Source organism: Cucumis melo, chromosome 9 (genome assembly GCF_025177605.1).
Source record: "Cucumis melo cultivar AY chromosome 9, USDA_Cmelo_AY_1.0, whole genome shotgun sequence".
NCBI lineage: Eukaryota > Viridiplantae > Streptophyta > Magnoliopsida > Cucurbitales > Cucurbitaceae > Cucumis > Cucumis melo.
In genome coordinates, this window is record NC_066865.1 from 23,029,628 (window position 1) to 23,041,786 (window position 12,159).

Genomic DNA, 12,159 nt, shown 5'->3' on the forward strand with positions numbered 1-12,159 from the left:
TTATAGAGAAATGTATTTTATCGATATTTAATTGATAAATTAGGGGAGGGATGATAAATCTCAATAGAATTAAGAAAAAAGAATTTTAAGATGAAAAATTTCTCTTTTGGGTAAGTTACGTGTTGGATTGGATTCAAAAAAGGAATGATGATAGATAATAATAATAATAATAATTTCCCAAATTGGGGTTGAAATTTTGGATGTTTTAATTTAAATATTCCAATTGGGAAGGTCACAATGGATAATCAAACAAAACACAGCTCAAGCCTGCCTAATTGGAAATTGCTTTTTCTTCCTTTTTCTTTTTCATTTTGGCCAAAATATCCATCACAACCACCCTCACCTTTTCCTTTATTAGTTTTAATTTTCAATTACAAACAAATTCATCAAAATTCCCTATCACACCCAAAAAAAAAAAAAAAAAAAAAAGAAATGTTTTTTTCGAGATAAAACGGTTCAAAATATTTAAGAAATTATTGTTTTGTTATATTTGAAAACATCTTTATTCGTTTTGATATATTTAAAAACGTTAGGAAAAAAACATATATCCTAAACTTATATTTTGTGTCACAATCTCTTAAAATCATCAAAAAAAAGTATCAACTTTATATCTCTAATAAGTTTTATCAACGTTTTCAACCTTTTTTTAAAAAATTAAAGGGTCTATCAAGTATAAATTTGAAATATATATGAATTTATTAAACACTATTTGAAGTTGTTGATCTATTAGACATTTGTAATAAGGAAAAACAACAACTTTGAATGAGAATGTACGAAGTTAAATTCAACCTTAAATTTAAATAGCAAGTATTCCTAAGATTTAGATGATTGAACTATCTTGCAATTTCTTTAGATTTGAATCACTTAAGTTGATGTGTTTTTTATTGTCTACGACCCTACATCATTCTAAAGTTTTTCAAATAATGGAGTTATTTTTAGAAGATTTGATGTAAGAATGGTTTAGTTGAAATTAAATTTTGAAAATTTTGAAATTGTTTACAAACACCCTAAACCTTGACTAAATTAGATCTAAGATTTGAAGATTTCATAGCTATTAATCTCTCTCTCTCTATATATATATATTTGATGGTCCGGAAAGCTCAACAAAAATATGAAAATCATGTTTAAAAGTAAAAAAGTAAAAGAATTTAAAAACATGTTTATGAAATTTGGAACTTAGACTTAAAATCAAACGCAGTGAAAGATACAAATAATAAAAAAAAAAACAGTCAACACAAATTTAAAAGACCAAACAGTTATTGTGTGTTAAAACGAAACCTTAGCTTTAATTCGAATTTTACAAGTTTTATGTTCTTGCAACTTTCCTACAATAGTTGTTGTCTTTCTGAACCAAAACATTTAGTTAAGTTCGTAAACAAAATTTTAAAAAACTATTTCTTTTATTTTTAAAATTTGTCTTATGGTTTTTTTTGAAATCACACCTACACAAATTAGATAACAAAACAAAATAAATATCAATCTAAGAGAAATAATATTTATAAACTCGATTTTCAAAAACTAGATAACCATTCCGTTTGAATATGGGAATAAGCTTGGGGACCAATGTCAACCCTCTTGATCTATTTTTGTTCTCTAACAAATCAAAAACACATTTAAAAACTAATTGTTGTAGCCTTCAAAAATAGACAAATATTCCCATTCAAACTTCACAATCTAGACACCAAATTTCCACATTTCATTTAAAATAAAGTAACCATATAAAAAAGAGAAACACAAACATGTTAAGCCATTAAATCACAAAGCAAAAGCCCTCAGAAACATGAAAAAGACAATATCCAAACAAAGATACACAGTTGTTCCTAAATATACAGGTAAATTAATTACTTAAGTTTCATATTATATATACTTTTCTTTTCCTCATAAAAAGTATATATAATGAAACATTTTATCATAATCCTTTTTTTTTTTTTTTTTTTTTGCAGGGTTATGTTGGGTTTCACTTTTTTTAGTGTTAAAAATAAATGCTGCATGTAAATCAAATTAAACTCACCTTTTTTTCTTCTTCTTTTTTTGGTAATGTTACTTTCTTGGGAAATTTTGGAACCTAAGAGGTGTTTTGTTGGTTAAGTCTCTATAGGAAGGGATTATTATTATTATTCGTATTGTTATTATTGCTTCTTCTTTCAGGTGGTCCTATGAATAGTTCAGTTTCCACATCCATTATCTCTTCATGGTTTGATGATTCTGATCTCTGATTGCTGTCTTGTTTTTTTGATGATTCACTTCTAACCTGAAAAATAATTCCCAGATAGAAAAACTTAAGTATTTTATTGTTTTAAGTAGTACTCATGTGGATTTGCATTTGTAATTAGCTAGATGAACAACTTTGAAAAAGCTCAAGTTTCAAAGATTTGTCTTCAACTTGGAGAGTTATGTTTGATTAATCTTGAACTTTGTTGGAGGTTAAATACATCGCTAAGTGTCAAATGGGTTCATAAGCTCTATAAACTGTTTGATAATTAATTAAGTTTACAAACCACATAAAAAACTTGTTTAAACTTCAAGACCTATGTAAATATTAGACACACAATAACTCTAAAATTCAAACAAATCAACCCTATACTAATTGTGCTCGTTTTCTTACCATTTTTTTTTCATTAGTTTCTATTTGAATTCATGGTTCAAATTCTAAAAATAAAAACAAGTTTTTCATATTTTTTCCTCCTAAATTTCAAAACTTTCAAAATAAAGAAATCAATAATTCTTTTATAAATTTAATTTTAAAAAGCAAAATAGTTATCGATTGGATTATGATTCTAATTTCAATTCATATATTGGAAGAAAATAAAGAGAGAGAGAGAAATGACACTTTATAGGTTTTACTCGAAAATAACAATTGCCCCTGGTTTTTCAAGTCAAGGTGTTTTTTGTTTTTCTTCTTTTTGTCAATTTAAAAGAACTAATTATTCTACTAATTAGTTTGTGATTAAGTTTAAATGACCATTTCAGAGTTCAATAATATAAAGGAAATAGAGGCATTGTGAAAAGAAAATAAGAGACAGCATATAATTAATTACCTTAATCTGCAGTGCTGCATTTTCTTCCAGCAATTTTTTCTCCTATAATACCAAAAGAGAATATAATTAAATTGCAATTAATTACAATCACCCTCTAACAAAAACAACGTGTTAATTATTTTCTTATTGTTTCTTAATTTAATTTTATCAAACAAAATAATATTAGTGAAAGATTTAATCATCAATAATAATACAAGTTCAGTAAGTTAAACAAAATTAATTAATTACCTCTTCCTTCAGCTTCGTAATTTCATCCTTCAGCATTTGATACTGAGAATTTGACAAATAATATTATATGATAATGATATATAAAAACATAACTAAAAAGGGCAAACTTTTTTATGAAGTGGCAGAAGGAGAGAGGGATTATCATGATTATTTGAGTTCTTATGAATATTTAATAACAAAGTTTACCTTTCTTGACCTAATTTTGCTTAAGCTTCTTTCAAGTTGCCTCTCAAGCTGCTGCAACTCATCAATGGAACACAAATCCAACCCATCTCCCAATAGTTTTCTGTACTATTTCACAACATTGCTGAGTGTATGTGTTTATAATTAGGGCATGGTTTAAACCGGGTTAGTGAAAAATCACTTTTATATGTTCAAAAATCATTTTGATCCAACTTGTTTTTAATAATTCAAAATCAATTTGAATTAACTGATTTTGAAACATTAAATGCATGTTTTAAGTGATTCTCTGATCATGACAGAAAGTGATTTTGAAGTTCAAACCATGCCCTTAATATGTAACAAAAATTAAGGAAATAAACTTTTTCTTTTGTGTGTGTATTCATCAGAATAATCTCAAACCTTTTACAAACTTCAAGGTGCTCTAACTTCTTAGTCATGCTAAAGGAGTCGTATTCCTTCTCCAACTTTCAATCCCAAACAAATTCTCATCAGTTCAGATTATTCAAACACACATATAAACATATGGCAGAAAGGAAAATACATAAAAACAAATGACCTTCTCCCACCCCCACCCCACACACACACCACCACCACCACCACCACCCATCTTTGTTTAATAGTACTAATTATTAATATGTGATTAAATGTTGAATTATCTAGAGTTAAACGTGATTTTGTATTTGACAGAACATGATACTGTGGAATATGACAACGTTTTTGAGATAGAAGCTAGAGATAAGATATATATGAAACTGAAGAACTAGAATTTAACTTTCTAAAAAGAGGAAACTCACAGAAATTCAAGAATTAAAAACTATACCTCCAAACCTAAATATATCAAACAGATGAAACATGAATACTTCTTAAGAAAGCATATGTCTTTTCAGGGAAAGAAAAAAACTCCAAAATTGTACTTTTTCGAAAGATTATTGAATGAGACAGCAAAAGAAAATGTGTTCTCTAGTAATCTTTGGATTTGTAGCCAAAAATCTACAAAGACCTCTAACAATTGTTGGGTATAACATAGTCAAAAGTATGTATATTTTTGCAGTTTCTCTTTCGGCCACGTTGTAGCAGCCTCCTCTCTTTTAACTTCTTTTTTTCTTTTAAGAAGGAAATTAGAAGACGGGTAGGAGTGACAGAAAAAGAGAAAAAAGGAGAAGAAAAGAAGAGGAAAAGTCCAATAACCATTACATTCTATTAAGTATTTTTCTATTAAGTATTTTCAAAATCGAAATTCTAAAATAAAGTAGATTTTAAAAACTTGTTTTTTTTTAAATTCGGCTATCAATTCAAATTATTTTCTTCTTAGTAAAGATGAAAAGCATAGTATTCTTAAAAGATTAAACAACTATCAAACGGACTAGTTTTGGTTCTTGAAAAGTAAATTTATAAATATTACTCTTTCTTTATAGCTATTATATCTATTTTAATGAACGGTTATAAAATCTAAGTCAAGTTTTGAAAATCCAAAAAAGTAAGTATTTTAAAACTTGTTCCTTGTTTTTGAAATTGAACCAAAAATATAAAGACTATAGTAAAGAAATGGTGAGAAAACAAACACATTTTTCAAAACTCAAATACATATATGTTTCTTCTTACACAAACCAGATATATGTTTCTTCATACACTTTCTCTACCCAAAAAGCAACAACAAAACATCATTTTGTTTGAGAACTAACCTGCACATCTTCAGTGGCTGTGCTGTTACTCGACATCAAATCTTTGGTTCTGTTTTGATATCGATCAATGGTCTTGTTCATACTGAAAAAACAACAGATAAACAAACAAAATCAACTCCAACATTATAACTTGGAACATATCTAGTTCTTGTTATAAATCCTCTTAATTATAAACTTTAAGCCTTTGATTATTACAAAGTTTAAAACTTTAATCAAAGGGTTAGTTTCAAAATGAACGACCAAGATTTCTCATATACATTGGGATATGCCCTTCAAGGCCATGCGTGGGAATAATTAACCAAAATAGGAATAATTTTAACTAAGATCGATAAAAGATTATCTTTTTTTTTTTTCTTTTTTCTTTTGCCCCCTCCCCCCCATTGGATTTTGAAGCTAAATATTCCAAATCATGTCCCTAATAAAGCTAATAACTTCCTATTTTGGGATACTCTAGTATTTCCTTAAATTACTACCTACTTAGTGAGACATGACTCAAACTAGATGCTCTCATGTCTCAACACTAGGAACTAGAAAAAAAAAAAAAAAAAAAAAAAAAGATCTTTATTAAAAAGAAATTTTTGTTTATCTACAAAGGCTGAAGCTTTACCTTGGAGAAAGAGAAGTAATATGTCATTTCTTTTAAGTAGTACTTTCAATTTATAAGATATATTATTTTAATTTTTCATTAGTGATGGTATAATTCAAGCTATAACAGCCTATTCCTCTCTAGATATAATAAACCTATGAATGAAATTCAACAGTCCTTAATAATTATGGGAACCTTATGAGTCTTCACAAAGTCACGCCTTGATTTTAGTCAAAGAAAAAGGCTTAGAAGTTTTTACAAATATAATGATGGTAACCAAACATAAAGTTAATTTGGGTTCTCCAAGGTTTGTGTTTTGTTATTCATTAGAAAGACACAATAAATTCAACAAAAATGAAAATGTGGTTTGGTAATAATAAATCAACAGTAAGATTTTAATTACTTAAAGAAATTATTCAATAAGTATGGATCAGTAGTTACAGCATCTTCTGCCTAATAAATTCATATGATTGTTATTTTACTAACCTTAGTATGTTAAATCATATATATACATCTATTATTAGACTAAACTAAAGTAAGATACGAGTTTAACATGAAATATTATCTTTAACAAAAGCTATGTTCTACAACATTCTAAAACAACCTCAGTAAAACACATGGTATCTTCCATTATTCAACAAGCTAAGAAACAGAAACTACCTAACAAAATAAGCCCTAAATCAGTAATTGTACTCTAGAATATCTTTTATAGAAGATTTAGAATATGATTAAAGCAACTTTGAACTATTACCACAAATCCAATCCTGTTGGGGTTAGAGAATTAAGAAGGAAGGACAGTACTATTTTTTATTTTTGCTAAAAAAAGAAAGAATTAAAACCAAAGGAAATAGACAATATCCAAAAGAAAATAAGCATATACAGAAGTTTCATTAATAACCCCAAAAGGACAGTGATTTGAGAGATTTAATAGGAAGATTTCTTTTTTTGTTTTTATTTTTTTGGAAAATAAAAAAAAAAGAAGTTTGTATATACCTGCAATTGGAAAACTCATAAAGTTTGCCTCTTGGAGAGAAAATGATAAGTGCAACTTCAGCATCACAAAGAACTGAAAGCTCAAAAGCCTTCTTCAGTAACCCATTTCTTCTCTTTGAAAAAGTAACTTGCCTGCTTGTAGCATTCTCTATCCTCTTCATTTGTGTTTTCCCTCTCACCATTTTTTTTTTTTTGCTCTTCAAACCTATATATCTCTCCTTACCCTTCTCTCAAAAACAGAAAAGATTAGATTTTTACACATCATAAATCTCATAAACAATCAAAACCCACAAATCAAAACTTTCTTTTTCTCAAAACCCATTTGCTAAAAAGTGGATCAAATCCATACCTATATGAATAAATCTTGAAATTTTTGTTTTGAGATAAAATGGGGGGGAGGGGGGAAATCTTGAGGGGAAAAAAACCTAGAAATGGGGGGGATTTTTTTATTTTTTCCTGGAGGAGAGTCTACTAGAAAGAAAGAACCCTAGAAATGGAGTATAAATAAGAAAGGATATGGAAAGATAGAAATTTTAGAAGGAAAGAGAAATTGAATTTTGATGAAGAACCTGATCTCTTTCTTTCTTTTTTGGGAAATCTCAAGAAAGAAAATAGGAACCTCCCAAAAAAAGAAACCAAACAGAATAAATGCGACCACTTGAGAAACCCATTATTATTATTATTTTAATTTATTTTCCCTTTAATTTATTTTATATTATGAGAAAAAAGAAAGAAAAAGAAAGAAAAAAGAAATTTCGGTCACATTTCGGTGCACGAGGGCTAGTGTGCAACTAGCTGAGTTAGTGACACGTTGTTAAAGTGACTGACAACCACTGCAGCCGGTGACCCTTGGAGAGGCAAAGGAGGCATTTGGAGCTGAGGACAGCAAACATTCTTGTCGGTTGCCAGTTAAACGGGTGCGTAGTATAGTAAACGGGGGGAAAAGGGTAATTTGGGGAATTCAGGTTTTCGGGTTGCAGCTAAAATTTGGAGCACTCGTCGGATACCGTAAAAGCTGTTTTTATTTGAAGGTTTTAAACAAATGTTTTCTCCGTACGTATTATAATTATAATTTTTATGCGTTTATTGTTCCGTACGATTCGCTCCACCCCTTCACCAATCGGACCCCTCCACGTCATTCGCTGGGAAACACCGTCTTACTCTGTCACGTGGCTCTTCCTTATTGATTGGTGCGTTTTTTTACCCTTTTCTTTTCTTTTTTAATTTTATTCTTGATCCTATTAGTGAGTGAAAATATCGATAATAAATATTACAATTTGCAATAATTATTTCACTAATAAAACACACAAGTTGCCATATTTCTTATTACCTAAATTGCTGTCTTCCTTGTGATTCATATTTTTAAATTTAGGTTAAATTTAAGGTTTCTGTCTGAAATTTATGTCATTGTTGGAAAATGTCGGTCGGTTTTAAGCTATGTTCATGGGGTACTTAACACGAAAGTGGTAGGTATACTATCTCATAGAATTAAACACCTCAATGATCATATTTATTGAGATAGGTGAAAAGTCTACAGTCATATGTTTTAAACGTAAACGTTTTGCAAACTCTACGGTTTTGTGAGTTCAAAGATTTTCTTATCGATATGCGGACATTAGTCGTAAATTTAGTCTAGGTTAAATAAAATGTTACGAAAACCTATGAAGATTTTTTATTATTGTTTACTTGTTTAATTTTTTTACATTTGGAAAAAAAATAATTAAATTAAGTTGTAGGAATTTTGAGTTTTTAAAAACTAAATTGTAAGTATCTTAATTAAATCTTGTACCCTAATTCAAAATTTGATTTAAGAAAACATGTAATCTTGATAAAAAAAAAAAAAGTTAATTTGCTTTAAAGGTATATTTTTGTAACATGTTGAACAAAAAATTAAGGATGGAAGAAAAAAAATCTCTCTCCATTGCATTCACACAAATTTGACAAAAAGAAAAAGCCAAAAATCACACACATAAAAGACATAAATGTTAACTCGTCTCGTGTGAATATGACATTGCAAAAATACCAAATAAAAAGGAACTTACTAACTCTTTCCAACGGTAGTTTTGGACACAATAAAGATATGAATCTCTAATTATAAATATAAATGTAGATATGAATTCTAGAGGCTAATTACTAGCTCTTGATCTTGCCATCACATTGATAGTGTTTACAAAAATCGTAATTATAGAAAGTAAGTCCAAAAAAAACGAATCTCATATAATTAATAATCAATTGAAATTCGATCAAAGACTTTTCTGGTATAGTGGAACTAGGAAATATGATTACATTTTTTGTAGTGGACTCTAAATTTATTTATATGACATAATAACGAGGTAGGTTCCATTTATTTATTTTTACCTCCATTGATCAATTATATATTTGATACACACCTAAAAGATGGGCGGCCTTAATTAATTTTCAAGCAAAATTTATATATATATATATATATATAAAATAATGTATAGTTAACAAAATATCTAACCCTTTTCAAATAATGAAATTTTGTTTATAGTTAACTTTAGCAATTTAGCGAAATGGATATGACAGAGGAATCGGTTTGTTTATTTCACTTGAAAGTGTATGTAGTTTTAAAATTGTATTTATCTTTACAGAATAATGTTTATACTTTTAGAAGAAACATTAATTTTTTTTTTATGAAAATTGTAAAAAAAAAATATATATTGAGAATATTTACAAGGTAAAATTCATTAGACTTCCTCTAGCCTTTTTTTTTTTTTTTTAATATTTTGGCATTTTTGGCATTTTCAATTTTTTATTTTTATAAACACTCAATTCAACGATTTCTATATTTTGATACCCACTTTCTTCTAATATATTTAAAAATTAAGCCGAGCTTTGAAAGAAATATATAGAAGATATAGATATTTATTTTTCAAGTCTTAATTTGTTTTTAAATCTTGATAAGGAATCTAAGTATTTATTTAAGAAAGGTCAAAACCATGATTTAAAAAACTAGAGAGAATTAATTATAAATTTAAAATATTGAAATCAATATCAAACAAGGATCGATGACTAACATGGCTTCTTTTCCTTTCTTTTGTGCTCACACGAAAGGGGTCCATTTCTCTTGCCAAGTTTGTTGCTCGTAATATCTGATTGCTTTCACATCTTCCTTGGGGTCTTCTTGATCTTAGAAGGTATAGTATACCTACCTCGTTTATTTGTATAGTCACTCAAGTATTGCATTACTGGAGTAAGGGTAAGAGAATCATAAAGTCTATTTAATGTTCTCTTATTCTCATAAGGCATATGTAAGGTCTTTTCTAGACTCGGGACGTAAGACATGTTTAAGATCTTTAGAGGAGGGTTTTCCTTCCTCCGTTTTACCCTTTATTCTCAAGAAAAATGTTTGACAAATTGTGGATATTTACATTTGTTTACAATATATATATATTGCGGTAAAACAAAATGTTAAAATCAAATACAATCTTGATTTTAATGTTCAAATTTTTAGTTTGTATTCTAATTAATAACTCTAAAAGACATAGAATAAAATGAATGATCTTACCGATGAAAAAGCAATAATGTTATTTTTCTAGGCTAGTTTTCAAATATTACGAACAAAAATTAAAATCGAAAACAATTATCAAAACAAAAAAACTTTTCTAATACTTATTTGTCAACAATTTCACATAAGATTTTCTATACGAACCAAAAATCAAATTCAACAAAAAGTACAATTAATCTAATAAAATCAAAAAACTTTGGCTTCAAAATTATTCAAATCAGCCAATATACTATATTTAGTAACAATGACATGACCAGGAGGAATATTATATTGGTAGTGATTTAATTAAGTTATTTATTAATCAAACATTGTTCTTAGTTAATCTGGTTGATAGAATTTCAACTTTGTTGATTCCCTCATTGAAAAAAAAAATAGAAAGAAAGTGAAAATCCCAATAATTAGTTTCAACTTGCAAATGGTATACTGTAGTAAAAGGAAAATGGGATGGAAAAAGTACCAAAAAGTTAAATGTGCATTCACTTTGAAGTGAATAAAAAGATTTCACTTTATAGTTTATGACTTTTGTAAAGCAAGTTGGTGGTTAAATTTTTAGAAATCCAATATTTACAAAATAACTTCTTCAAACTTCAATATACATTCTTCATTTATCTCATTTTTAATTGTAATTATTGGATGAGTAGTTCTCAACTCAATTTGTGTCTTTTTACTATTAATTAATTTTAGTATTCCCTTCTCAAAATGTAAACAATCAAATTGCTATAAATATCAATGGAAAACCAAATAAAAACTAAATGTTTATGGACATTTTAAAATTTATTTTAAAAATTTATATTATCTTTTAATTGAAGTTAGATTTTATAGACACGACGATTCATGTTCGCTAACTTTGTAAGTTTACTTTAAATTTGTATTCATTTGTTTACGTTTTATTTTAGTTTAAAAATAACATTAACTTTGAGTTAAACGATAAATTTAACAAAAATACATCAACTTAAAAACACAATGTTAGTTAACTAAATAATCTTTTCGTTCAATTTTTTACGTTGATGATCGTAATAATATTGCATCAAATCCCACATCTACTTTTTCATAATAAAAATAATCAACTTTAACTATAATGAAACAGTAAAGATCAAAATCTCATTGGTTTTTACTTACATATGAAATTGGAATCAAATATGTACAACTACTTGAATGCTAGGAACCCAAAGACTCGTAGAGTTAGGTATTAACGATATATTTAAGTTCTTTCTCGTCTATATAGACTCGTCGAAGCTTTGTTATTTTTTTAAAAAAAATACTATAATGTTTATAAGCTAAACCATGGTCATTCAATCTTTATAATTTGATTGTTAATTTGGTTTCAATTTGATCGTAGGATTGAAGGCATATAATCTTGAAATTTTAGAGCCAACTTAGGAAAGTGCTAAGGAGAGGGCTTTCGAGCTCAATTTTTATTGGGCCATTCTTCTAACCCAAACTCGTGTGTCTGTGGATCAAAATAAATTGGGAAATTTATGAACTTTTGTTTCCTAAAATAAACCCTTTCAAATTACACCAAACATATTAATAATTGTATCCATTCAGAACTTAAAAGCTCCTATAAATATTTTGATTAATACCTTCTTTCAAGCTTAACTATAAGATTTGTGCAAAATGTATAATTGTTTTATGAGTGATTCAATTTTGATGAACATTTCTAAGATTACGTTTGAGGCACAATTATCAAACATTATTGTTTGTGTTAAGTATACACTATTAGTTTTTTCACTAATTAATTATCAAACATGATATAAATGATGGATTTGAAACGTGAGGAACTAAAAGGAATAACTTTTGCTTAATTTCATTAGATCGTTGTAATTTTTTTACGTTTTTCAAGTACAACAACTAAAAGGATGAAAGTCAAACATTCAACTATGACAAAATCAAAAGTTAAAAATGATCTCAATATTTAAT

General features: G+C 27.6%; 1 protein-coding gene across 1 annotated transcript; it reads right to left on the reverse strand.

The window, feature by feature from the left end:
- Positions 1 to 1,750: 1,750 nt before the first annotated feature.
- On the reverse strand, positions 1,751 to 7,354 carry LOC103482693 (agamous-like MADS-box protein AGL19). Its single transcript, XM_008438969.3, has 8 exons — positions 7,060 to 7,354; positions 6,711 to 6,934; positions 5,132 to 5,213; positions 3,849 to 3,913; positions 3,453 to 3,552; positions 3,267 to 3,308; positions 3,039 to 3,080; positions 1,751 to 2,251 (listed from the first exon to the last, which is right to left on the reverse strand). Exons 2-8 carry the CDS (start codon positions 6,890 to 6,892, stop codon positions 2,093 to 2,095), a joined length of 672 nt encoding a protein of 223 aa, XP_008437191.1. The 5' UTR covers positions 6,893 to 6,934; positions 7,060 to 7,354; the 3' UTR covers positions 1,751 to 2,092.
- Between the last annotated feature and the right edge of the window lie 4,805 nt (positions 7,355 to 12,159).

Bases quoted from the DNA above. Each gene is read 5' to 3' on its own strand.
- LOC103482693 (XM_008438969.3), bottom strand. From the start codon at position 6,892: ATGGTGAGAGGGAAAACACAAATGAAGAGGATAGAGAATGCTACAAGC. The intron at 3,309-3,452 runs GTAAACTTTGTT...TCAAATTCTCAG, and splicing joins GCAAAATTAGGTCAAGAAAG to TATCAAATGCTGAAGGATGA. The intron at 3,081-3,266 runs GTAATTAATTAA...TTGGTATTATAG, and splicing joins TTACGAAGCTGAAGGAAGAG to GAGAAAAAATTGCTGGAAGA.